At 46.6% G+C, this 23,874-nt stretch overlaps 1 protein-coding gene across 1 annotated transcript; it reads left to right on the top strand.

Moving 5' to 3' along the window:
* The first annotated feature begins 459 nt into the window (after window positions 1-459).
* Window positions 460-23,351, top strand: CAPN2 (calpain 2). Its single transcript, XM_058834062.1, has 20 exons — window positions 460-727; window positions 1,479-1,548; window positions 7,569-7,687; window positions 8,063-8,196; window positions 9,054-9,222; window positions 11,109-11,192; window positions 12,633-12,718; window positions 13,352-13,426; window positions 13,644-13,804; window positions 14,125-14,306; window positions 16,393-16,604; window positions 17,290-17,326; window positions 17,967-18,032; window positions 18,529-18,586; window positions 19,570-19,634; window positions 20,756-20,824; window positions 21,153-21,231; window positions 21,446-21,562; window positions 21,966-22,024; window positions 22,644-23,351. The coding sequence occupies exons 1-20, from the start codon at window positions 491-493 to the stop codon at window positions 22,665-22,667; spliced, it is 2,103 nt and encodes a 700-aa protein (XP_058690045.1). The 5' UTR covers window positions 460-490; the 3' UTR covers window positions 22,668-23,351.
* The last annotated feature ends 523 nt before the right edge of the window (window positions 23,352-23,874 follow it).

The raw sequence follows: 23,874 nt of genomic DNA on the forward strand, positions 1-23,874 counted from the left end.
AAAACAAGTGACCACCAGCAAATCAAGCTGTAAGCGATCTCTGTCCCTTGCAATGTTCAAAGTTATGACAAGGTGACAACATGGGATACAGGTCCACTATAGCGGGATATTTGAGCCATACTAGCTTTTCCTTTTTTTTTGGTTTTTTTGTTTTGTTGTTTTGTTTTGTTTTGTCTAAACGTAGCGAACTGATATGGATCGTTCTGGTTTTTACACAGAAAATACCGGCTTTACACGTGGCAATAGGGGAGCCAGGGATGGCACGGGTGTGAAGCTGATGAGGCGCCCAGTGGGGCAGAGATGTTTCCACGCGGGGCAAGGAGCTGGAGGGACCGGGAGGGTGAAGTTTCTCCATCGGCGACTGCCGGGACACAGGGAGTTGAGCCGATGCGGCGGTGCCGAGCAGCGGGGTGGCGGAGGGGAGGGATGGCAGGCGGGGCCGGGCTGTGCCGTGCCGGGGTGTGCGGTGCCGGGCGGGGCGGTGGCGGCGATGGCGGGGATGGCGGAGGCGCTGGCCAAGGAGCGGGCGGTGGCGGCGGGCGCGGGGCAGCACGACCGCGCTGTGCCCTACCTGGGGCAGCGCTTTGAGCCCCTGCGCCAGGAGTGCCTGCAGGGGGGGCGGCTCTTCCAGGACCCCTCCTTCCCCGCCGGCCCCGCCGCCCTCGGCTACCGGGAGCTGGGGCCCCGCTCGCACAAGACACAGGGCGTCGTCTGGCGCAGACCCACGGTAGGGCGGCGGGGCAGGGGGGGATCCCCGGTAGCATCGATTCCCGGTAGCGTCGTTCCACAGCGTCACCCGGCTTTTCTCCTTCCCCCACGCCGTAAATTTGGGTGGATTGAATGGTGCGGGGGCGGCGGGCGCGGCTGCGAGCCCTCCCCGCGCTGCAGAGCCGCTCCGGGCAGCCGCGGATGCTCAGGGCTCCGGGGGCTCCCCTTCGCTCCGGGGACGGGCTGGCAGCGATCTGCTCTGCCTGGAAAACAAACAAATCCCAAAAGTCGTTCTCCTCTCCATCCAGGACACTCCGTGTGGACAGATCGCTTTGGGTAGCGCTTGGGGCCGTCTCTTCCCATAAACTCTTTCCCTCAGCAGAGCCATGAGTTGAGCACCGTGTTGTTTATTCCCGAAGCAGCCCTGCCAGCCATGGGAGCCATGGGGTCGGGTGGACTCCGGGGTGCCTCCAGGCACCTCTGAAAGACCCTGATGTAGTCAGTGGTGGAGAGGTAATGGCAGAGCGGTGTGTGCTCGTGTGAGAACCAGTGCACCTCCTGGCACGTCCTGTGAAGTGAGATGGCTGCACACGAGCTTTGCTCACCAGCTCCCGTTCTCACTCTGCTTGGTGTGTCTGGTGCCCGTTCCTGCCCTGCTCCGTCTCTGTGGTGTTCATCCGCTGTGCTCAATGGTTTGGTTAATTCGCTGCAAGTGGGGCCTTGTTCCCTGCCTTACCTGCGGTGTAATGCAAGGTTTGTTTTGTTCCCAGGAGCTGTGTTCCAACCCCCAGTTCATAGCCGGCGGAGCCACTCGCACGGACATCTGCCAAGGGGCGCTAGGTAAGGCGGGGGCACAAATTGAGTTTTCCGTGCAGGTGCTGCCCCAGGACAACATGGTTTCCACATGGCTGTAACTCACTTTGTAAATACCTCCTTTTGCATCCTACCACCTCCCTTCATATCAAATCAGACCTTTCTCACCTTTCCTTGGCATTTGCAGGTGGGGACCGTGTGTGCGGCCACTGAGCACAGCCTTTCTGCGTGCACCAAACAGGGGTGGCACACACTGGTTTCCTGATGGCTTTTCTGATCGTGGCCAGTTCCTTCCACATTCACATCCCTGTGCCTGACAGCAGCCTGACTCATTTCTGCCTTTAGCAGCCTGCTTGGAAGAGCAGTTGTGTGCATAGCAGGACTTCTTTTTCCCAAGTGGGAGAGAATTTTGCCAAGCAGGAGGAACCTCCTGAAACCTGGGGAGATGCTGTAGAAAGAAAAGGAGTTGTATGGGGGTTTTCCTGCCAGTTGCCAGCTCTTGAGGAAGACAAAACTGGGGTGTTTCAGGAGGGATGGTCCAGCCTGTGATCCCTCTGCTTTTGCCATGGCTTCTGCTCAGTTTGTGCAATGGCAGCCCCTTGGTGGGGCTCTCCAGGGGAGCTCTGGGAGCTGCAGGGAAGTGCCAGGGGACAGTGGGGAACAAATGGCTTAGCCTGGATGGGAGTGCACAGCTATCCCCATCTGGAAGCCTCTCCTGCCTAGCCTGACAGAAGGGGTTTCAGGTGGAGGATGTCTGCAGAGATATGAGGAGAAGAAATAAAGTGAAGTGAAAGCAATAGGTTCCTATTCCATAGCTGTAGTGAGAGGATTTTAGATTAGACAGACAGCATGGTTGAGAGAAAGCTCTCATGCAGGAAACATGACTAATACAAGCTGTACTGTGCTGCTGCAGTTGGCAAAGGAACCAAGTTCTGTTTGTTTGCTTTCCAATAGTCACCACACTGTGACTTCTTAGTTTCTAGTCCCACTGCTGCTATTTGTGGGTTCATGTCCAAAAATGTAACAGGCAGAGAAGCTTGTATTTTGTGCTTATGTTCTAATTCAGAAGTCTTTTAGGTTAGTGCTTTGACAACCAGACACAATTAGTATAAAAAATCCATGACAGTAAAAATACTTAGATTATGAGCTTTGCTCTCCTCATGCCCCTCATGCTCCTCATGCCTCATACACCACCATTGGTGGTGTGGGTTAGGCTCTGTTGTGCCTCAGGTTGTTGCCATGTCACCAGCTTCCTTCCTGTGCTCTCTCCACCCAATACCATGTCTCCCACCATCACTGTTTTAGCATGAAGCATGTCCCAGTGCTTTAACACACTTGCCAGTCATCTGTTATCTCTTTTTACTGTGAAACTTTATGGTAAGAAGTTCTTCAGATTGAAATTAAAGTTTACTGTAATGCCATTTCAACATCTGGCATTTCTGTAGAGATGCTGTTTTCTGGAGTCAGTTGCTTTCTGCCTTCTGCTTTTCCAGCTTTTCTCTCCAGATGCTGCGGCAGCAAGAGCATGAAAGATTTGAAGCTTCATTTTCAAGTTGTGAAATTGCTGTTGCTAATACCAAACTCTGTTTTAAATTGATGAAAGCATTAGCTGCCCTAGTGGTCTTTGGAGCAGTCAGATGTTCTCATGGGCTTGTATGGGATCACCAGAGGATATGAAGTGACTCAGAGCTGGTATTTTTGTACCTCCTGACTATATCTGAATCAGAGGCTGTCAGTGTTCTTGTTTGTATCTCCTTTTTCACCATCACTAAGTACTGTGATGACTCTCCTGGCTGTCTTCTCATGAATCTGGGCAGGATTTTGGTATTGTGTGACAATTGTTGATTAAAAATTAGATGCTTTTGATCTTATCTCTGTGTAGTCACTGAGTTCCTAAGAGCCTGGAAGGATTCTCTGCTCTTTCACTTCTTTTCCCAAGGGGGATGGCAGATGCACTGTAAAAATGCTTTTTTGTAATTTTATGTTCCACTGCCCTATCTGACACCAGCATTTGTACTGATAAATTTGCTTAAGCTTCTGTTTACTTGAACTTTGTATTTACTTTGAATGTTCATGTCCCATCACATTTTAGGATGTTATAGAGAAGATTACAGTGGAAGATGTCAGGTGCTTTTGAAAACCTGTACTTTTTATTATGCTGCTTCTTTTCTATAGGAAGCTTTTGTAATCTCATTTATCCCCCAAAAGGCTTGATCAAAAAGCAACAGACCTGTGCCCATGGGAAGTTCCACTGCTGTTGCTAAGCCCTTCAGAACATCTGTGAGTACTGCAGGGACAGATGAGGCATCCAGAGCACACAGACTCATCACATCTGCATGGCAGCTTCTTGACAGGGAATGTGTTACCAAACAGCTCAGCTAAGGAGCAGAGTTTCTTTTAGCTCAGGAGTCTTTGGCCTGGTGCAAAGAATTTGTTTCATTGTTTTTGACCAGGACTATAAGGAACTGATGCATATAAGGCATAGCTGATCATCAGTGCAGAAAAGGTTCTCCAGACACCAAAGTTCTGCCCCTTGGGATTTGGATCATCCTTTATTCTGGCCTTGTGAGGGTATTTTTTGTTTTGGTTTGTTGTTGTTGTGTTTTGTTGTTGTTCTGTGGATTTTTTCCTCAGGAGAAACTTTTGAAGGTGAGTATTTGGAGTTGGTTTTGTAGTATCAGATCTGCAAAGTCAGTGATGGTATTTGGTTCCAAATGGCAGCACATGAGATGTGGTGACTCATTACAGCTGAGGGGAGGATCTGAAGCCAGAGAAGCCTGGTTCACCCTTAACCACCTTTTTTTTGTAATAGATGTCACCATGGTACCACAACACTGGGGTGTAAACAGCACAGGATCTCCCAGCTGCTGTTTGGATGCAGGTGTCTCCTCCTTACATAACAAATGTGTGAAAAAATAACAAATTGAATAGGTTGAATTTAGAAAATCAATCCCATGGTTTTCTCATGCTGGCAGCCACTCTACTGCCAGTGGGTTGCCACAGCCTCGTATTTGTAACCAGAAAACTTTCTGGAGTGCCTTGGTATTAATGTAAATACATTCAGTAGCTGTTAATCTAAGACTGGTTTAAAACAATTATGAGTCTGTGATTGGCAGAATGTACATTTTCCCTTTTACCCCATACCCTTACATGAGCTGTGCAGTGACCAGAGGAGGTGCCTTTTGCTTACAGCCCTTCAGGCATTTGATGGGTGTGTTTTGTCTTCTCTTTCCAGAATGGCTAATTTTAAGCCCTTACGGCTATTTATGCTCACCTTGCAATTACTTTTTTTTTCCTAACATTCTTGTTACAGCTGGAGATTAGGTAAATGCAGAGATGGGTATATGGAAATAACAAATACAATAAAACATTGAAAGCAAGAAAAAGTAAGCATGACAGGACAAATAATAGCACTTCTTGTTAATATGTGTTATAGATAAACTTACAGCCTGATAATATTCCCTTTTCTGATAACCTTGTTCTGCCTACTGTTCATTTACAAAAATTATTTATGATTAATGTAGCCTTGGTAACACTCCTTTCAGACTCTAAGCAACCTGTCTGTCAGCCTCTCCTTGGACTTTTCTTCCCTATCAAAGGAAAATCACTCTCAAGAACTTTACAGAAGCACCAGTTCTGGAAGTTCAGATTATTTGGTAATGACCTTGCTCAGGCTTGCTTAGTGCAGGCTAAAATTCCAGGTATAATCACAAGATCTGTTCTCACCCAGGGTCTGAATTATCAGGTGTGCTTTTAGTGATGGCTGTTCACAAAGGAAGAGATGATATCCTGGCTACTGAGTGCTTTTAAGAGTGGAAACCAAAAGATAGACATCCATATATGCTGCAGCTGCCTTTAAACCTCAAGACCTTGCCCAGAGTTCTCAGAGTTAAGATTTGTGTTTGATTCCAAATTCTTGTTAGAAACCAGTATAAAGTTCAACTGAGAGATTTTACAACAGGCTGTGATTTCAGTCTGCCTTGATGAGACAGCTAGAAAGTAAAGGAAATTCCTTACAAATTCTGCTTGTGGGTGTGGAGGTCCTCTGGAGGGAGTTTCTCCTTGAATTTCCGTGCTTCTTACCTCCAGGGGAAGCATGACTCAAAGATGTGTTACAACATTAAAGTGTATGTTCATGATCTGGAGGCCTGATCAGCTTCTCAAACAAGCCTTCCTGAGCTGCTGTTGCCATTTGAGTTGTTCATTTGTTCTGTCTGTGCTGCTCCCTGCCTGCCCAGCCCCTGCCCAGGGTATGGAATAGAAATATTTTTTGGGAAGAATGGTGTGACAGCTTCTCTGAACCAGACTCTTTCCTCCTGGCCCTGTCTTTCACAGCAAATGCCTTTGCTACCTCTGGATGCAGGTCCCAGGGAAGAGGGTCTCAGCTCCTTGAAGGAGGCAGTGAGAGGAGTCACCACTTTGCAGGGCGAGATGGATGTGCTGTGACAGAGTAGGGAGGGGAATTTCATCATTGCTTCATAGCCTGTGACAGGAGAATAGCAAGGTGACTTTCCTGTTTAAAAACATCTCTGACATGCTGAATTTTCCATTGCAGAACAAGCAGCCAGAGGCAGGACTGAAGGGAAAGTTTTATGTTTTTCCCCTCTGGGCTGTGAAGCAGTACAAGAACCTTAGGTTTTGAAATTATTCTGTAATTTCCCCTCTACCTTTCCTGAGATGTGAGAAGATGTGTGGGACAGACGTATTTCACAGAGCTACTGCTGGGGTCAGCCATGCAAAGCAAGGGCAGCCTGGAGAGAGCTGCAGGTTATCCGTGCTCCTGCTGCTGTTTTCTGAGCAGTGATGGATTTGGGCCTGAGGGTGGACCTCGAGGGCTGCTTTAGAATTAATTCACCCTGAGACTTTCTCCCATTTGGATCCCAGCTTCTCACCCACAAGCTTTTGAGCATTTTCCCCTGGGAGAGAGGTGGCTGTGTAGGCACTGCTGCTTTGCTGGCCTCTGGCTGCTGACAGCTGTGGCAGGTTCACACACTGAACCTGCAGTCCTGCAGAATTCTTTTGTGGGATCTCAGGTGCAATACCCACTGCCCTCTGCTCACAGAGCAGGGGAACAGCAGATCTGGTAAAGGTAACAAGGAGTTTTGTGTTGGGATGTGGCACTCAGGGGATCACCTGGGTCTCTAAATCTCCGACCACCACACAAATGGGCTGCAGGAGGCCGTGGCTGAGCAGAAGGGTAACTGCTCTGATAAAGTAAAACTGGGCTCTGAAAAGAATTATAGAAAGTAGAGGTGTAATGTTTATAGAGCTGAAGTCTCTTCCTCCCTCTGCGTGGCTGGAGACGGTGTGAAAAACACTGTCCAGGCAGCCTGTGGTGTGCAGCCTGGTGTGTGTTGGCTCCATCCCAGGCAGGATGAGGAGGTGTGTGGGACTGGGAAACAGTGCCTGCCTTCAGGCCTTTCCTGCCTCTCCGTGACTGTGCTGGAGACCAGACATGGGACTAAACAGAGAGGCCTCGAGCAAGAGCCTCCAGAGATGTGTAAGGTGAAAGGAGCTCCTGTTTGCAGGGAGGATGGCAAGAGACCTTAAACGGAGCTTGCCCACAGGACAAGTCTCTGGATAGCAAGGCAACATGTTTATTAAACATGGGGAAGGGAAAAGAATGCAGCCTGTGCCTGAGGAAACACTGTCCCTTTGAGGAGAAATTGCACCCCTAAGTACCTCTGTGTGCCCACAGGCTCTTTGCCTTTTCTCTGCCCTGCTTCCTATCATGCAGGCACTCAATTGAATATTAAGTTTTCTTTCAAACAGCACCAGAATGGGTGATAACTGTGGTGGTATGTCAGAAAAAGCCTGCTTTGACTTTTTTTTATGACTTTAGTCTTGAGGAAACACTTGCCTGGATCTGGAGAGTATTTGCGTTCATATATTTGATCTCTCTCAGAGATAAACTGATGGGAAGGATCATCCTATCCCAGCTGAGGGAATTATTGGTTATAATGCACAATCCTGATGCAGTGCCAAAACTAAAGTTTGAATAATAAGTGCTGTCTGGTTTGGGCTTTGTTTTCCTTTTCTTTTTACAGGGGACTGTTGGCTCTTGGCAGCCATTGCTTCTCTCACCTTGAATGAAGAGATTCTGGCCCGTGTTGTTCCCAAAGACCAGAGCTTCCAGGATAAATATGCAGGAATTTTCCACTTCCAGGTATGTGGAAAACAACCTTTTCCCCTTATTGGGCAGGAGCCAGTGTGGCTGGCTATGTGTGATCCATGTGTGATCTTTCCTGGCATGGCTCTGTGGGATGTCAAAGTGCGAGACAGAAAAAAAGGAGACATCTAAAAAGGGTGGTGGAAGGAACAAGGCCATTAATCAAAGATCTGGGAGCAAGGGCTGCCTTTGTGGTCCTTCCTCCCTGAGAAGAGCCAGCTGAATATGTGCATCCCTGAACAGGGTGGGTGAAGCTGGCTGGGACAGGGATTAGTTTTCCCCCAGGGAAATCGCCATTCAAAGATAAATGTCCTGGTGACAGGAGTGCACAGCATGAGGTGGTGATGGATGTTTGTGCTCTCTTTCCCTCAGTTCTGGCAGTATGGGGAGTGGGTGGACGTGGTGGTGGACGACAGGCTGCCCACCAAGAACGGGGAGCTGCTCTTCGTGCACTCGGCGGAGGGCAGCGAGTTCTGGAGCGCGCTGCTGGAGAAGGCCTATGCCAAGTGAGTCAGGGCCAGGCTTCCCCCCAGTCACATCCCTGCTTCTCCATAGCATCCTCAACTGCATGGATTCTGTGCATTGAAGTGTCAGTCTGCTCATTAGCCTTTGCAGCTTCTGGGGATTCCCACAATGGCTCCTTTGGTACAGCGTTGTTGACAGATGCCTAAGACAAGGAGCCAAAAGCATTGGATTTGTTGCCAGCCAAGAAAAGTAGCTCTTGCATCTCATGGTGAGGCTGTTCCTGGAGCGGTCTGCTGTCACCAGGGCCTGGGAAGTTCCATTTCATGTGCTCTATGCACTTCTGAGGGCTTGGCAGCTGAAGTGTTTCAGTGTGCAAAGCACATCAGTCCATGTGCCTGTGTCTGTGTTCAGTGCTCATACCTGAATCTCCATTTTTGGGTTGGCCAGAGAGGAATTCTGTCCTCTAGTTCTACTATTTTGAATTGACTTAAGAAATTTAGATCTGCTGAAAACCAGACCCATAAAGGGATTTAAAGGGATTTTAAAACTGTAGAACTAGAGAGGGCAAATTATTTGGTCTTAATTTTTTTTTAATATATTATTTTTTCTTCAGATATTGTTCATGGTTCCTGTCATTGGTGTGACTGAACCTGTGAGGTGTATGCATGATTGTGTAATATTTTATGCTGGGCTTTCCAAGTACAGAGGTCTAAGAAGCAAAGCTGAGGGTCACGTTTGTAGCTGCTGTAATGCTCCTGAAAGCAGAAATGCTGTGACAGCTGGCACATTGAGTGCCTCTCCTGAAGGAAGATGAGAACAGGGAGCCTGATGGCTGTGTGTGCGAGAGAAGAGGAGAACAGGGAACCTGATGGTAGTGTCTGTCTCCCATTTTGTGCAGGCTGAACGGATCATATGAGTCCCTCTCTGGTGGCAGCACCACCGAAGGCTTTGAGGACTTCACTGGTGGCATTGCAGAATGGTATGAGCTGCAGAAGCCACCCCCCAACCTCTTCAAAATCATTCAGAAGGCACTCCAGAAAGGCTCTCTCCTTGGCTGCTCCATTGATGTGAGTTAGCAGGTTTATTTCTGGGTTCTTGCCGTGCACGCAGGCTGGGGCTGGACCTCTGCTGCACCTGCAGGAGCTGCACACAGGATGCCAGTCCCCTCTGCCTATGGTTCCCTGCTCTGCCTTGTACCTGAAGAATCTGACCCACAAATGTGACCCAAGCATGTGCTCTTCATGGGGGTTAGGCTGAAACAAAACTTCTTTAGTTCATGTAAAAAGCTCATTCCCTCCCTTGTGCCTCTTCCATGAGACCTTCTGCTGTTTAGTTCTGTTAGTTTAGTCCCTGTTCCACACAGGGAACTTGTGAGGGGTCCTGAGGTACATCTGTGTTCCTAAGAAAGCCTTAGCTTGGCAGCAGGATGGCACAGGCTAAGAGGGTTTGGACAGAGAGCTGCTGCTAATGGCTCCTGCAGTCAGGTGCTCAGAGGTGACAATGTCCATCCTTGCTGCAGCCTTTTTGTTGCACAAGTTGTACCTAAAATGTTCCCAAAAACTCTGGGCTCTGTTCTTGAAGCAGAGAGTCTCGGACTGTTGCCAGACCTTTAAAAGGTTTTGTGGGAAGACACATTGTCTGAAGCTGGACACAGATGGGAAAGAGGAGCTTTGGCCTTGCCTTCAAGGATTCAGCATTGCTTTTAGCCTTACTGAAATGAATCTAAGTATTGTTATTGTGGTAATCACCCTCCTTCCAAATGAGATTGCATGTTAGTTATGTCTAAAGGGAAGGTAAATTGTTTACAAAAACTCCATTCATAATATAAATGTAAATGTTTCCTCCCATTTTTCAAGTTAAATCGGAGTCCCAGGAGAGGGAAGCCTCACAGCAGGAAAAGTGCTTGGTTAATGTCAATTTGACTTCATGATAGTTTCAAGGCCTGTTTTACTTGTTTGCATTTAGATAAGAATCTGACATCTGGATTTTTGCCCCAGACTGATACAAATCCCTTGGGTGGTTGGGGAGGAGAGTAAATATATTATGTTGTTGATAAGTGCTGGTACTTTCTGTAGTGTAAATTAACTGTTGCTGAGTTTATCCTTTGAAAAAAAAACTTGTAAAATCTTTCCTTTTCATCTGCAAGAGAAATAGGGTCACAGAGATTAAGCATTAAATGGAGAGTGTGCTGAGGGGCAGTAATAGGCTATGAATTGACAGCAGGAATTCTGCCTGCTCAATCCAATCCTCTCTGTTTGTTTAAGCTTCAAATATTGTTTAAAGGTCACACACTTCTGAAATGGTGGAAAGACAGTGACAGCCACATGTTTCATAGGTGGTTAAACATTCGCTGTCTGGGAATAAGTGACTTTTCTCTGCAGTGTTTAAAGGCCAGACTGCCCAAGCAATGGCTGTGAAAAATTGAGAGGGGATGTGCCTTCAGGTATGGATGGCATCCAAAGTTCAGCCTCTTCCCTTGCTGCAGAGCTGGGGAAAGGGAGGGGAACCTCCCACCCTGCTTTGGAGCTGAAGGGGATGTTTTGATCCTGAAATTTGCTGGACATGGGTGTGATGCCAGTGTAGCTTCAGGCTGGTCACTCCATTTTTCTCCTGGTCTCTTGAGAATATGGAGTTTATCCAGTGTATCCCCTTTGGAGATGCACAAGAGTGGCTGCACCACACCAAGTGTTTTGGAGCCAGGAGGGAACTTTGCTGCAGTGCCAGGCTTCTGATGTGCACCCATGGCACAAACATGGTCCCTGGGGTTCCAGCACCACCACGTGTGCTGCTGTCCCCTCTCCCTGCTCTGTCACACTTGTTGCCTTGGTGCAGCAGCTCAGCCACTCTTGCAGCCTCACAGCGAGATGAGAGCACAGTTGGAGGGGGAAGCTTTGTTCTGTTGGATCCCCTGCCCGTGGGAAGCTGCAATCACTGATGTCCTTTGCTCCTCCAGATCACCAGTGCTGCAGAAACAGAAGCTGTCACTTCCCAGAAGCTGGTGAAGGGACACGCCTACTCGGTCACCGGGGCAGAGGAGGTAGGTGTGCCACCCCAAGGTGCAGCAGCTTTTGTGTGTGGCAACCACAATCCCATCTTCAACACTGCAAATTCTTAAGTGTCACCCGTTTTACTGAATTGGGTTTTGAGTCTCTTCCTTCTGAAGGAATGCTTAATTAGAGGGTATGTTTTGGATAAACACAGATTTGCCTTTCTGGGTGTTTGACCAAAAAACCCCCTATTTTTCCATAAGCATGGCTATTTCCCACTGAGCAGGGTGGTGAGCAGCTCTGTGCAGAGGGCACGCTACCCTCTGCTGGTGACCAGGCCCTTCAGTGCAGCTCTGTACAGCAGGCCACACTTTGTACCTTAGAAGCACAGCAAGAGGTGTCCCTAGCAAAAAAAAAATCATGTGTTGTTGTCCCTGAAGTGCCTGCTGAACAGCACCTTTCAGCTGGGCTTGGTGCTCAAACACAAGGGGCCTGCCCAAGAGCGGGTGACTGGTGAAGGCAAGACAAAACCAAGGAAGCAGATCATGGCATCCTTCCATGTGTGCAGTGGATTCTTGGTTAGTTCACTGACAATTGTTTCCAAAATAATTCCTGAAAGCTCAGGGTAAGGGGTAAAGAGCTGCTGATGTGCTGTGCTGGTTTGTGGGTGTGCATTTGGTCTTCTCCTCACAGCAAAAGCTGGGAAGAGGGAGTTTGTTCACCTTCATTCACAAGTAGGCATGATTTAGCCAGGCTGTTCCTTTGGAGGTCTGTGCAAACTCAGTGAGGATAGTTCAGCTGGGGTGTCATTTCTGGACTCTGCTGCTGCTCTGCAGCTTTCTTGGCTTCAGGCTCCAGAGGTGCATCAGCTCCTGCCTCACGTGAGTGCTGTGTGTTCCCCAGAAGCAGTGGTGCTCCCACTGAAGCTCTCACAGCTGGGCTTGGCCTGGCCTCTGGGTGTTTGCAGAGACCAGCAGATGGCAAGAGGAGGGGCTGAGGCTGCTGCTCTGTGGGGCACTGGTGTGGTCAGAGGGGTTGTGGCCAGTCTGAGTGTTCTGGCTGTTGTAACAGGCTCCTCTTATATATAAGCAGGGGGGTAAAAAGGCATTTGAATGTGAAGAGACAGTTTATATCTAAGTGATGACTTTGAGAAATATCTCTGTACCTGCTTTTTGGCTTTTGTATAGCAGTTTTACATTCCCTTTGCTTGTAATCCTATCAAAGGTGATTTTTTAGCAGCACAAATCAGACATTCTGGTTTTCATGGGCTTTGGTTTGTGCATGCTTGTAAAACTTGTCTGGACAAGCCTGGTTGTGTGAAGTTCACTCAGAATCAGTTGGACTTATGTCTTTTGGAGCAGATGTGTGCATGTTGTCATGCCTAGAACTGAGATACTTGCTCTGTTGTGTTTTTAATTACTGTAGAAGATGAGGGAGGGAGTGTGGTGCTGAGTCCCTGGTAACTCTCCATACACTTCTGATCCCATCAGGTGAACTTCCGAGGATCAGTGCAGAAGCTGATCAGAATCCGAAACCCCTGGGGAGAAGTGGAGTGGACTGGGAAATGGAATGACAAGTGAGTCAATGGCTTGCTTGCTGCCAGTAGCCCTTTCCTGCAGGGGTGCAGTCACGTTTCTGTGCTTTTCTGTTTCCTACCTGAAATTCCTCTGTAACTCCTGTCTGGATGTGGTGTCACATGAAACTGTTTCAGAGAGGAGCATCCCCTCACTGTCATCTCCCTCCTAGCCATCACAGGATGTGGTGCCTCTCATGCAAATTCCAGTCTTTGTGTAAGATGCACTGGTTTGGTTGGTGAACCCTAGAAAGCTCCCGGTAGTTTCTGCTTATTTACCAGCCTGGATTCAGTGGTGAGCTTCTGAAAACTCACTTTCTAAAAGAGCTTTAAAATCCATTTCTGCTGTTAGCCATCAAAGCTGGAGTTTACTCACTTCTGTGGCTGGGCAGTTTTTATTATGACTTCCTTTTTCTGTCTCAGTCCAGGCATTAGCACTTTCTAAAAATAACACTCTGTTTCTCATCCTTCCCTTGGATATTTGAGATGTGAGGTATTTTATGTGCCAGGTGCATCTCTTTTTAATTCTGCAGTGGTTTGAGAATTCTGGATCTGCTGAAAGTTAGATCTTGTGCCAGAAAAGCCACATTAGGGTTTCACCTTTCCCATGGCAGCTGATGTGGGGTTCTCTTCCAGCTGCCCAAACTGGAGCGGTGTTGACCCTGAGGTGCGGGAGCGACTGACCAGGAGACACGAAGATGGGGAATTTTGGTGAGTGTCACTGGGCTCCCATTCCAGCAGAAGGGAATGTCAACTGCTCTGCTTTTACTCATGCAAAGTAACGTCTCCCAGTGTGCTCTCCAAGATGAGTGTGCAAATTCACCCCAAACCATAGCGCTAAACCACAGTGACAGGGAGGGAGGATGGACAAGGTATGGAAAACCTGTCCCTCCTGAGGAGACATTGCCAGTGGCATTTTCTCCCACAGGATGGCATTCAATGACTTCCTGAGGCATTACTCCCGCCTGGAGATCTGCAACCTGACTCCAGACACCCTGGCAAGTGACAAGTACAAGAAGTGGAGCCTGCTGAAGCTGGATGGGAACTGGAGGCGAGGAGCCACTGCAGGGGGCTGCAGGAATTACCCAAGTAAGAAAAACTGGAGAAACCTTTTACTTGTCCACTTGTGCTTTCTCTGGGAGCTTCCAGGAGATGGTTTGGGATGGCTGATGGGATATCTAGGACTGATCTCCAAAAAGTACAGGTGTCTGGGAAATGTGGCTCCCTGATGAGGGTCAGCTGTGGTTGTAAAGGCTGGGGTGGGAGTGAGCAGGGCAGTGCATTGGTTTTCTCTTCTCACAGCTGAGTTTGGCAGTCAGAGCCATATTTGTCCTAGCTGACATGTTCAAATATCATCACAGTTGCTGTTGAAGAAGCCTCTGAGCAGTTTGCTTAAATTCACTTCCCAGACACTTTCTGGACAAATCCGCAGTATTTGATCAAGCTGGAGGAAGAGGATGAGGACCCCGATGATCCTGAGGGGGGCTGCACTTTCCTCGTTGGGCTGATCCAGAAGCACCGTCGGAAGCAGAGGAAGATGGGGGAGGACATGCACACCATCGGCTTTGCGATTTATGAGGCAAGGAAGGCTGTGCAGGAACGTGGGAGGAAAAGGGAAAATCATTCCCCCTGTAAATGGGATAGTGCAGTTCCCATGCTGGGCTTTCCATCAAAACTCAGATGGGTTGAGTTGGACAGCAGCTGCAGCAAGGAAGCCGTAAAGAAACAAAAAGCTGCATTATTGTCTTGCTTAGCCCCTGTCTCTTCTCCTGATGATAGAGGGGTCAGAGAGGCAGGAGTGTGAAAGAGGAGATGGGGAGGAATAGTAGAGAAATTGAGCCTACAATAAAAATCAGGGTGGGCTGCGGGGAGAAGATTCAGCAGGAAGCCACGACCAGCCAGGCTGTGCCAGGCTGTGCCCATGCTGCCCCAGGTGAGCTTCACCTGCCTCAGGGATGGAGCTGGGAGCTGAGCCAGCACTCAGCCTTGCATGATGTGCCCAACACCCACCTTCCCCTCAAGCCAAGTATTTTTTTCTTTTTGGTGTTGGTTTTTTTGTTGTTTTTTGTTCAAGAATGTGGATGTCCTTTCTAAGTAATGGTGAAAACAAGATGGAAATGCCATTCAGCAAGCAAATAACTCTCTCCTTTTCTCCTTGCAGGTGCCCCCAGAGGTATGTGGCATGGGTTGGTGGTCGAGGTGCAAAGTTGGGGCTCAATGGCTGGTGGGAAGAAGAGGTTCAGAGGATCCTACTCCATTGCAGGACAACATAGCTGCACATTCTACAGTTAGAGGTCATTTATTCTGGAAGGGGCCCTGAGCCCACATTGCATTTTCAGAGTGTACTGGATTGGGATAAGGGTGCTCAGTGCTACAGAAATTCCCCAAAGCAGCTCTTCTGTGGCTCTGGGGAGCTCTTCTCCCAGCCCAGCCCCACACTTTCTCTCCCAGAGCACAGCTGCTTTTTCCAGGTTTGCACAGAGCTCATGTTTGACTCATGAATAATATTCCAAGGTGGTGTTTATGTTCATTTCCCTAAGCATTACCTGTTTTGGTTTCTCTCTATTTCTACCTGCAGGCAGCTAATAGTACACCCTGGGGGTCACAGAGGGGTGGCAATGCAGCAATGCCTCTGAGCTACTGCTCCTCAGAGGAAGGACTGAACCCATTACTGGGTTTGCTGTCCCTGTGACGGTCTGTGCAAAGCAGCTGGGACATCCTGTGGCTGCTGAGGCTGTGCCCAAATGAGAGGCTTTTATGTAAAGTATGGTTTCATCAGCAAAAGAAATGGGGCTACTGGTTAATTAAATTTCTTATATACTTTTTTAATGCCTTAGCAGTGCTCTGTCACTCCCCTAGTGCTTAATAAAACTCATTTTCATAAGAAAAAATATTCCAGCCACAGTCCCATGACTTTTCCCCCCAAAAGGTGGAATTTTGTCTCCTACTATGCAGCAGGTCTGACAGGTTTTTTTAAATTCTTTCTTCGTTCTTAAAAATCTGGGAGGACAGGAAGGAGGAGGTTTCTGAGAGATGCACATTCCTGAGGTTGGCTTCTACGGCTGAAACAGCCCAGCAAAAGACCCCTGCAAAAAAGACCCCATTCTGGAAGATCACAGAATCATTGAATGGTTTGGGTTGGAAGGGACCTTAAAGATCATCCAGCTCCAGATCCCTGCCATGGGCAGGGACACCTTCCACTAGATGTTACACTCCAAATATTATTTCATTATTTTGTTTTGTTTTATTCTTGGAGCCCTCCATGAGCAGGCTCTGCTCATAGGCAGCCTGACCTCAGAGGCAGAGCTGAGCTGCAGGTGGCACCAGCTCTGGGGACCAGAGGGACATGGCTCATGTGTCATCTCAATTTAAAGAAAACATTATCGGTGGCAGAATTTTCCCAATGTCTTCAGCCATCCATCATCATCTGCAAAGCAAATGCATGACCTGGATGATTTATTGCAAGGATCTGCAAAATGCATTTGCACCCACATCTCAGGAGTCCCCACCCCCTTTCTCTTATTTTTCAGTTCTGTCAAACTGACATCTTTTTTATTTTTTTTTATTTTCTTATCCCCAGACATAGCTGACTGACATATCTATGATATTTTTAATTTGTAAATGTAAACAGATGCAGACTGCAGTGCATTTTTTTCCCTCTCTTTGCTTTTTCTAAGTTTTCTGGCCAGACAAATATTCATCTGAGCAAAAACTTCTTCCTGACCAACAAAGCCCGAGAAAAATCCAACACCTTCATCAACCTTCGGGAGGTGCTGAACCGGTTCAAGCTCCCTGCAGGAGAATACATCATAGTGCCCTCCACCTTTGAACCCAACAAAAATGGGGACTTCTGCCTGAGAGTCTTCTCTGAAAAAAATGCAAACTCCACGTAGGTAGCTTTTGGTGATCATATTTCAGCAGTGGACATGCGGGGAAGATTATTATTATTGGTTTTGTTATCCCTCTTACTATTTAATTAAAATTAAAAGGCTTAGACACGTCACATCTTGAAGAGCAGCTGGGCTAAAGCCTGAGGAAGGGGTGTGGGGTCTTTTGTATTGAGTTGCCCTGATTCAAAGCAAACAAAAACCTTTCTCCATCCTGTAATATTCCTGCAGCAGTGAGAAACCTGGGATGTTTGTTGTGTGAGGACATATTCAGCTTTTGATGGGCCCTTAGGGGTGTTTGGGCACCATCTGTAGGTCTGGTGCTCCCTCAGCACCTGGGGGACAGCATCAGACACATCAGAATTACTTTAGGGCTCTCACTTTTTTGCTGTTTCAAAGAAGAAATGAGTAGACAAAGTTTGATTTGTACCCAAGAACCTGGTCCTGTGCTAAGTAGGCAGTGACACAAAGCATTATGTGAGGCCCAAAATCCTGTCTGTGGCTCTGCAGGACATTGCACAATTTGTACTGTCTTTTCAAACCCTTGTTGCCATAGCTGGCAAATTACAACTTTCACTGTGCTATGCAGTGTCCATAGCTGATTAATCCAGTAATTTTTGAATGTTCATTGTTATTTCCATATTTTAAAGTATTAAAATCTAAATACTGATTTCTTTCTCTTTCTAGAGTGATAGATGATGAAATTGAAGGCAATTTTGATGAGGTACATCAAATTAAATATTTTAAATTGAGATAATTTTGTTGCAAGGGGAGAGGTTGGAGTTCCTGTTCCCTGTTCAGGGCGATATTGTCTATAGGCATTATGAAGAAATGTTGTCCCACTTTGGGAAAATGGGAAAAGTTTTTTCAATATCCACAGCTGGGTGTCAAGCAAATGGAAATATAATCAGGAATGTAATGGAAATAAGTGCTGTCCTTTATCTAGAACCTGGACTTCCTAGGCAGAGGTACACTCTGAAGAGTTAACTGGAGCCACAGGAAATTCCCTTTGTTCTCCAGGAGTCCAGAGTGCAGCTTTCAGCAGCAGGGCTCTTTCTGCACGTAATGCTGTTTCCAGGAGTAACTAGTGGCTCACCATATGTTTAGTCTTGCTGGAGCTGGAGATGCTTTGCCTACCAATGCAGCTACCCCATGTGTAGTGGGTGTTTTTCCCAGCATTTACAATGCCACTATTTTGAGATGCCTCTGAAAATCAAACTGAATAAAATCATAGTAAAAACCACTTTGTACCTTCAACCTTGCCATTTGAATTTTTTACCAAGGACAAGGAAATGTATTAAGTCTTTCTCAGGCAGAAACTTTCCCCCTTTTGCCATTTGACATTCTCTGTTTCTGTCTTTTAGACTGAGATCAGTGAAGATGACATCGAACCCAGCTTTAAAAAGCTTTTTGGGCAGCTAGCAGGAAATGTGAGTGCTTTTCTGGTAATATCTTTCTGGCATCATGGGTGAGTGGGTAAGAGAAATGCCTCCCCCAGGAGAGTTTAGCTCTTGTGCAGAGTCAGCTCTCAATTGTGCATCCTGGAATCTGTGCAGTCACCCACCTGCTTCCACAGCAGATTGTGAGCCCTCAAGATTGTGAACAATCTCTGCTCCTTTCGAACTGTGGGCTTGACTTTTATCTCTGCAGGGCCAGAATCCTGGCCTTGGGCAGAGCATATGGCTGGGCTGAGCCTTCTCCCCAGGCTGCTCTTGCCTCGGGCACACCCTGCTGCTGGGTACGCTGATCTCTGGGAAGTGGTGGTGCTCCTGGGAATGGGAGGTGGGGAGAGCTTCCCACTTGCTTCCATTCAAGGGAACTGAACTCGGAAGGGGTGTTTGAAATTGGCCAACTTGCCCAAAGGAATCAGGCTGCAGATGGTGTCCACAGCTCACGGTGGAAAATTTGTTTTCCTCTTTTCCACAGGATGCAGAGATCTCCGCCTTCGAACTGCGCAGCATCTTGAATAAAATCCTGGCTAAACGTAAGTGCCTTCCTCCAACAGCAGCTTCAGATGGCCACCAGCAGGTTTCCACCTTGGCCATGGGAGCACAGAGGGCACCAGTGACCTGGACAGGGTCAGAGCCTGGGCTCTGCCCCAGACCTGCTGCTTGGTTCCCCATATGGCCACGACCATGTGCTCTCTCTGCTGCCTCAGAGGGCTGCAGAAACGCTGGGGCTGTGCCAGCCCAGAAGGTGTTTCACAGGATGTGTGCTTTGGCAGGGTACAGATGGGTGTCTTTTATCCCAGCATCTGCCACTGGGAATTGGCTGCCAGGAAGATGGATGGATTTGAATAATCCTTGATAGTAATCAAGAGAGGTATTGCTGCTGTTTTAGTATTGAACCACCCAGGAGCGATTCAAGCAGTAGCTCAGCCAGTGGTCTGGGGTGTCCCTAAAGAGAAGGAGAAACTTTGAAACTCTGGGCTTCTTTTTCTGTGGAGAGATTCCTAGCTTGGCTCTGCATTATTTTCCTTCCCATTAAACAGTGCTCAAGAAGAAAGTGCTCAGAGAAATAAGTGTTTCTTCAATTTTCAAAGTGAAATCGTATCAGATGGTCAGGACTGTGCTGTATGTCTGTGTGCAGCAGCCAGCAATCAGCAATGGGGTGTTGCTGGCTACCGAGCTTGGCTTCATGTTCAGCCTTTCATGAAGCCACCTCCTGCTGACCTCCATAAGCTGGAAGTCCACATTGTCCACAGAAGTCCACTTTGCAGGTAGACAGCAAGAGCAGGAAAGCTTTTGTCTCTGTCTCTTACTCCTGTAGTACACCTACAAACCAGACTTCTCAGGCTGTTTGCTTGGGGACACATCCCAGCTCACTTGCACCCAAAGCCTCTTGGTCAGCTCAAAGCACGGCACTGTTGGAAGCAAATAAAGGCTGGTTGGAGAGCTCATGAGCTGTTTAGAGAGGTGCTTGGTACAGCATGCAGTGATAACCCTGTCTTTTGCCCTTTCTTCACAGGCCAAGATATTAAATCTGATGGCTTTAGTATCGAGACATGCAAAATAATGGTTGACCTGTTAGATGTATCCTTTAAAGCTCTTCCGAGATAATATTCCCCTTCCTGTGCTGAAGCAGGTGAGCTGCCTTTGCTCCCTGGTGGGTCCATCCTGGTGTGCTAATGGCTCCTGAGGTGGAAAAGCTGGCTTTACCCTGACTCCCCTGAAAAAGCCACTCCCTTGTTATTGTTCTTCACACGTGTAATCCCACCAGGCAATGGGAAAATCCATTATCAAAGTCTGCTTGGAAGTCTTCCCAGCTGTTGGGTGTTCTGGTTTCACTGGGGACAAAGTGATGTTTGTGCTGGGAAAAGGCACCTGGCTCTCAGCATGGTGAGGATGGCCATGAGTTGTTTCACCTCTCTTATCTGGCTGGAGTTGATAAAAGCATCACAAAGCCATGGGGACATAGCAAATGGAAAATGAGGAAAACAAATAGAGTGTTTTGTTTTGGCATGCCGTATAGGAAGCAAAGAGTACGTAGGATTTTAGGAGTTTTTACTCCTAAGAATATGGATAAAGTGTAGGAGGAAGGATCAGGTCTAAGAATAGTTGTGTTCACCTTCTCTGTGCAGTGGGAGTTGAATTGCAGAGTTGGAGAAAGGGAAAATTACCAACACAAGGTGATACTCTTCTATAATTTGGTGCCAGATACAGCAGTCCATCAGGACTCCTTGGCAGGTTTTGGGAGCAGTGCCATGACCAGGTTCTTTTGTTAGCTGTTTGCTCAAGAGCTGAAGGTCTCCAAATAGCAGGCTTGGCTGCGGCTTTCCCTGGTTCTAATCCAGACCCAGGACTTGTGTGCCAGTAACTGCAGGTGTTGAACCCACTGTGCAGAACAAAATGGCATCATCCTGGCTCATTTACACTTGTAGTGCAAAGACATCTGCATCAGGGGTGCAGAAAGAACTTGTGAACTCAGTGATCATGGCCTCAGTGGTCATGATTTAAATTAATGATCTTAATGATTTAAAAAGAAATCTTGGACAACAATTGTGTATTCAACAGGATGAGTCCTTCTGAGAGGACTTGAATCCCTTTTATGTTTGCAATGTATTAAGTCACAACTGCCCATGCAAGTAAACCCAGCAGAGGGAGAGGAAACCCCTTTTTCTTCCCTCTGAAGAAAATTCCTTAACTCAGAGAAGAATGATGGGAGTGGCAAACTGGGACTGAAGGAGTTTCACACCCTCTGGACAAAGATTCAGAAATACCAGGTAAGACACAACCCCTTTGGGAGAACAATCACATGTAGACTGGCTGTAGACTGATTGGTGCCATACAGTGAGCACAATCACCTTTCCCAGAGCAGGGACGGTGTGTCTGCAGCCCCCCAGGTTTTGTCTTTATCTGCTCTGGCTGCTGCATTAAAAAAACTTTTTCAAGCCACTTTTAGAAAAAAATGGATGTAAGTACCAAGTCTGTCAGACCAATGCTGCAAAGTGTTTTAAGTAACATGCAGGCTGCATTTCAAAATGTTTCATTTCTGCCAGAAGCCAAACCAGAGTCTGAATTACTGTCAAGGTTTCACTTTGTGTTTTGCAGAAAATTTACAGAGAAATTGATGTGGATCGATCGGGTACCATGAACTCATATGAGATGAGGAGGGCACTGGAAACAGCAGGTATTTATATTGATCTGTCTCTTTATAGGATTCCATCAGTTTCAAGCTGGGTTGAGAGATGCTCAGAGCCATACAGTCCCCTCTTAACTTACTGAATTTTGGGCACTCTGGAGCCTTCCCCTCCTGCCACCATGCAAGATGAGGCATTTCATTTTGTATCTGTGTTTACTCTTTAGAAATGGAGTCTTTTAAATCCTTGGCATTGTCTTTTCAGGGTTCAAACTGAACTGCCAGTTACACCAGGTCATCGTGGCTCGTTTTGCTGATGAGAATCTCATCATTGACTTTGATAACTTCGTGCGCTGTTTGATTCGGCTCGAAACCTTGTTCAGTGAGTACAGGCTTAGAAACCAGACAGGCTCTGCTGCCTTGTGATTTCAGCAGGATAACTGTCCACAAGCCCAGGATAAGGGGTTCGGACAAATTCAAACCTCAGATATTAATCTGGCTTCTCCTAGAGCCAGGAATGTCTTTTAGGCCAGGCTGCTGAACCACAGACAGTCTTCCCTGCAAACAACTCTATGGTGATTAAAAAATAGCAGACAATTTAAAATGTTCAGTCTTGCTCCTGCACAATGATTTTAGACTGGCCCTTTCTGACTTGGGGTGTATGCCACTGTCAAGTTTTAGATTCTGGGACTAAATTCCTTATTGATCCTGAAGCACAAGGAAAGGGAAGAATTTCAAATTAGTTCCTGTATTTACCCTTGCCTGTCATCTCTCTCCCACCATAGAAATGTTTAGAAAACTGGACACTGAGAAAAGTGGGACAATAGAATTGAACCTTGTTAATGTAAGTAATTTAATTTAGCTCTAAAACATTTGTTTACATTTTGGAGGGAAAAGTGAGGGGGGTGTGTGTGTAATGTAGAGTCTGTTCTGCTCTATTCTAACTGAGGATGGCTGGTTTTAAGTACTCATATTTGTGCTGGATTTATCTACCTTGAGTATTTATAAGCAGCCTTAGAAAGGTTACCTTTCAAAACTGTACCTACATCACAACTTATTTTCTTAACAGACAAGGTTACTTACCAGAAGCCCTTTATCCCTTTGCTAGCAGTAATTTTGGCTTCTTCCCTGCTTTTTCTGTCAACAGAGCAAAATGTAGGTGCAAGTCTGATGGTTTTGCTCACATCTGCTTCTTTCTGCCCTGTGTGCCCTGCAGAAAGGACTAAGTTTGGAGAAAAGTACTCCCCTACATGTGTTTGTCTTGCTTATTACCTGAACATAACATTTCTGAACCTAAGAATCCCAAAACTGATCTAAATGAGATATAAATTTAAATTGCTCAGGAAAGATCCTAAAATTACTTTTGTAACAACAGGCTGACTATGCTAGAAATGTGACTATACATGCTTGCTATGTGTCTTTTTACTAAATTTAACCTTGTTTTCCTCTCTCTCTTGTTACAGTGGCTGTGTTTTACTGTCATTTGAGCCACTGGCACCAGCCTGAGACCTCAACAAGAGCATGATCAGGTGAAGATAATCAAGTAATATCCAAACATGAATGTGCCTTAACTCACACAGAGCAAGCAGATTTTTGCACGCAATCACAAGAAGAAAGCATTCTACTTCCACAGAAGAACCTGCAACCTCATTTTTATGGGTCTGACAATCTGTGCCTACTATCATATATAGCCTCTGGACAAAGGCTTTAGTTTAGTATCAAACCTCAGTGCAAGTTTTCAAAATATTGCTTTGCCTAAATCTTTGTATTTAAGGATTGTTTTACATGACTTCAGGAAGGAAAGCTCATTATAGCTTAACAATCTGGTTTTAAAAAGTTGCTTTTTGAAAAACATCTTGCACATCTGAAATTGGGAAAGAGGTATCATTGCATAACTGAACACCTGAACTCACAGATAGGGGTTCCTTGTATGCTTTGTGTCAAGCCCCAGCACTATTCTAGTTAAATAATCTTTAAAGAATTTGAGTAGCAAGTGCATCTTTGACTAAAGTGAGCATTGAACCTAAAGTGAACCTGGAGCAGGAGGCTGTTGACAAGAAGATTCTTCCAAGAGAAAGCCCATGCTTTCAGGTGGAACCTTGATTTCCTGTATTGTATTTATCTTCCTTTGAAATATAAGAAAGTATTTAAATAAAAAGAGTAGAAATAAAGTTTGCCAGACTGTTATTTCTGCTAAAAATAAGCACTTCCCCCCCCTTAGAGATAGATCATCATGCAGAGCTTTTGCTTTCAGGAGCAGAAGTTGCTGCCGTTTAAAGGGGAAAACCAGCATGCTGGAGCTAATTGTGGATGTATGGCAGTTAATGAAACGTTAGATAAGCTGATACTTTTAAAGATTAATGCTTGAACAGCTAAAGGTTTCTAAGATAGGTAATTGATACTATATACCCCACAGTCAGCCTGTTGAAATCAGAGGCTGTGACCATGAGGCAATTGCTGCTGCCTTTAGTTTCTCCACCTGAGGAATTGTGTCCTCCTTACAAACTATTTCTTCCTTATGGGCACCTTTTCAGAAAGCAATAGGACTTAGCTAGTAGGAAAACATGAGCCTGCAGGGTGAGGCACTTTCTAAATACCCTTAAGGAATTATTTGCTCTTCTGTTAAATACTGTTCAGTATCATATTATTGCCAAGTAGAGAGAGAGAGAAAGGATAGAGCTCCAGGAAAGGCTT

Source organism: Poecile atricapillus, chromosome 3 (genome assembly GCF_030490865.1).
Source record: "Poecile atricapillus isolate bPoeAtr1 chromosome 3, bPoeAtr1.hap1, whole genome shotgun sequence".
NCBI classification, from domain to species: domain Eukaryota; kingdom Metazoa; phylum Chordata; class Aves; order Passeriformes; family Paridae; genus Poecile; species Poecile atricapillus.

What these genes read in the sequence shown, in the direction of transcription:
- CAPN2 (XM_058834062.1), top strand. Translation starts at nt 491, where the DNA reads ATGGCGGGGATGGCGGAGGCGCTGGCCAAGGAGCGGGCGGTGGCGGCG. An exon ending in CAGGAATTTTCCACTTCCAG is followed by an intron (nt 7,688 to 8,062) that starts GTATGTGGAAAA and finishes TCTTTCCCTCAG; the next exon opens with TTCTGGCAGTATGGGGAGTG. An exon ending in CAAAGATTCAGAAATACCAG is followed by an intron (nt 20,825 to 21,152) that starts GTAAGACACAAC and finishes TGTGTTTTGCAG; the next exon opens with AAAATTTACAGAGAAATTGA.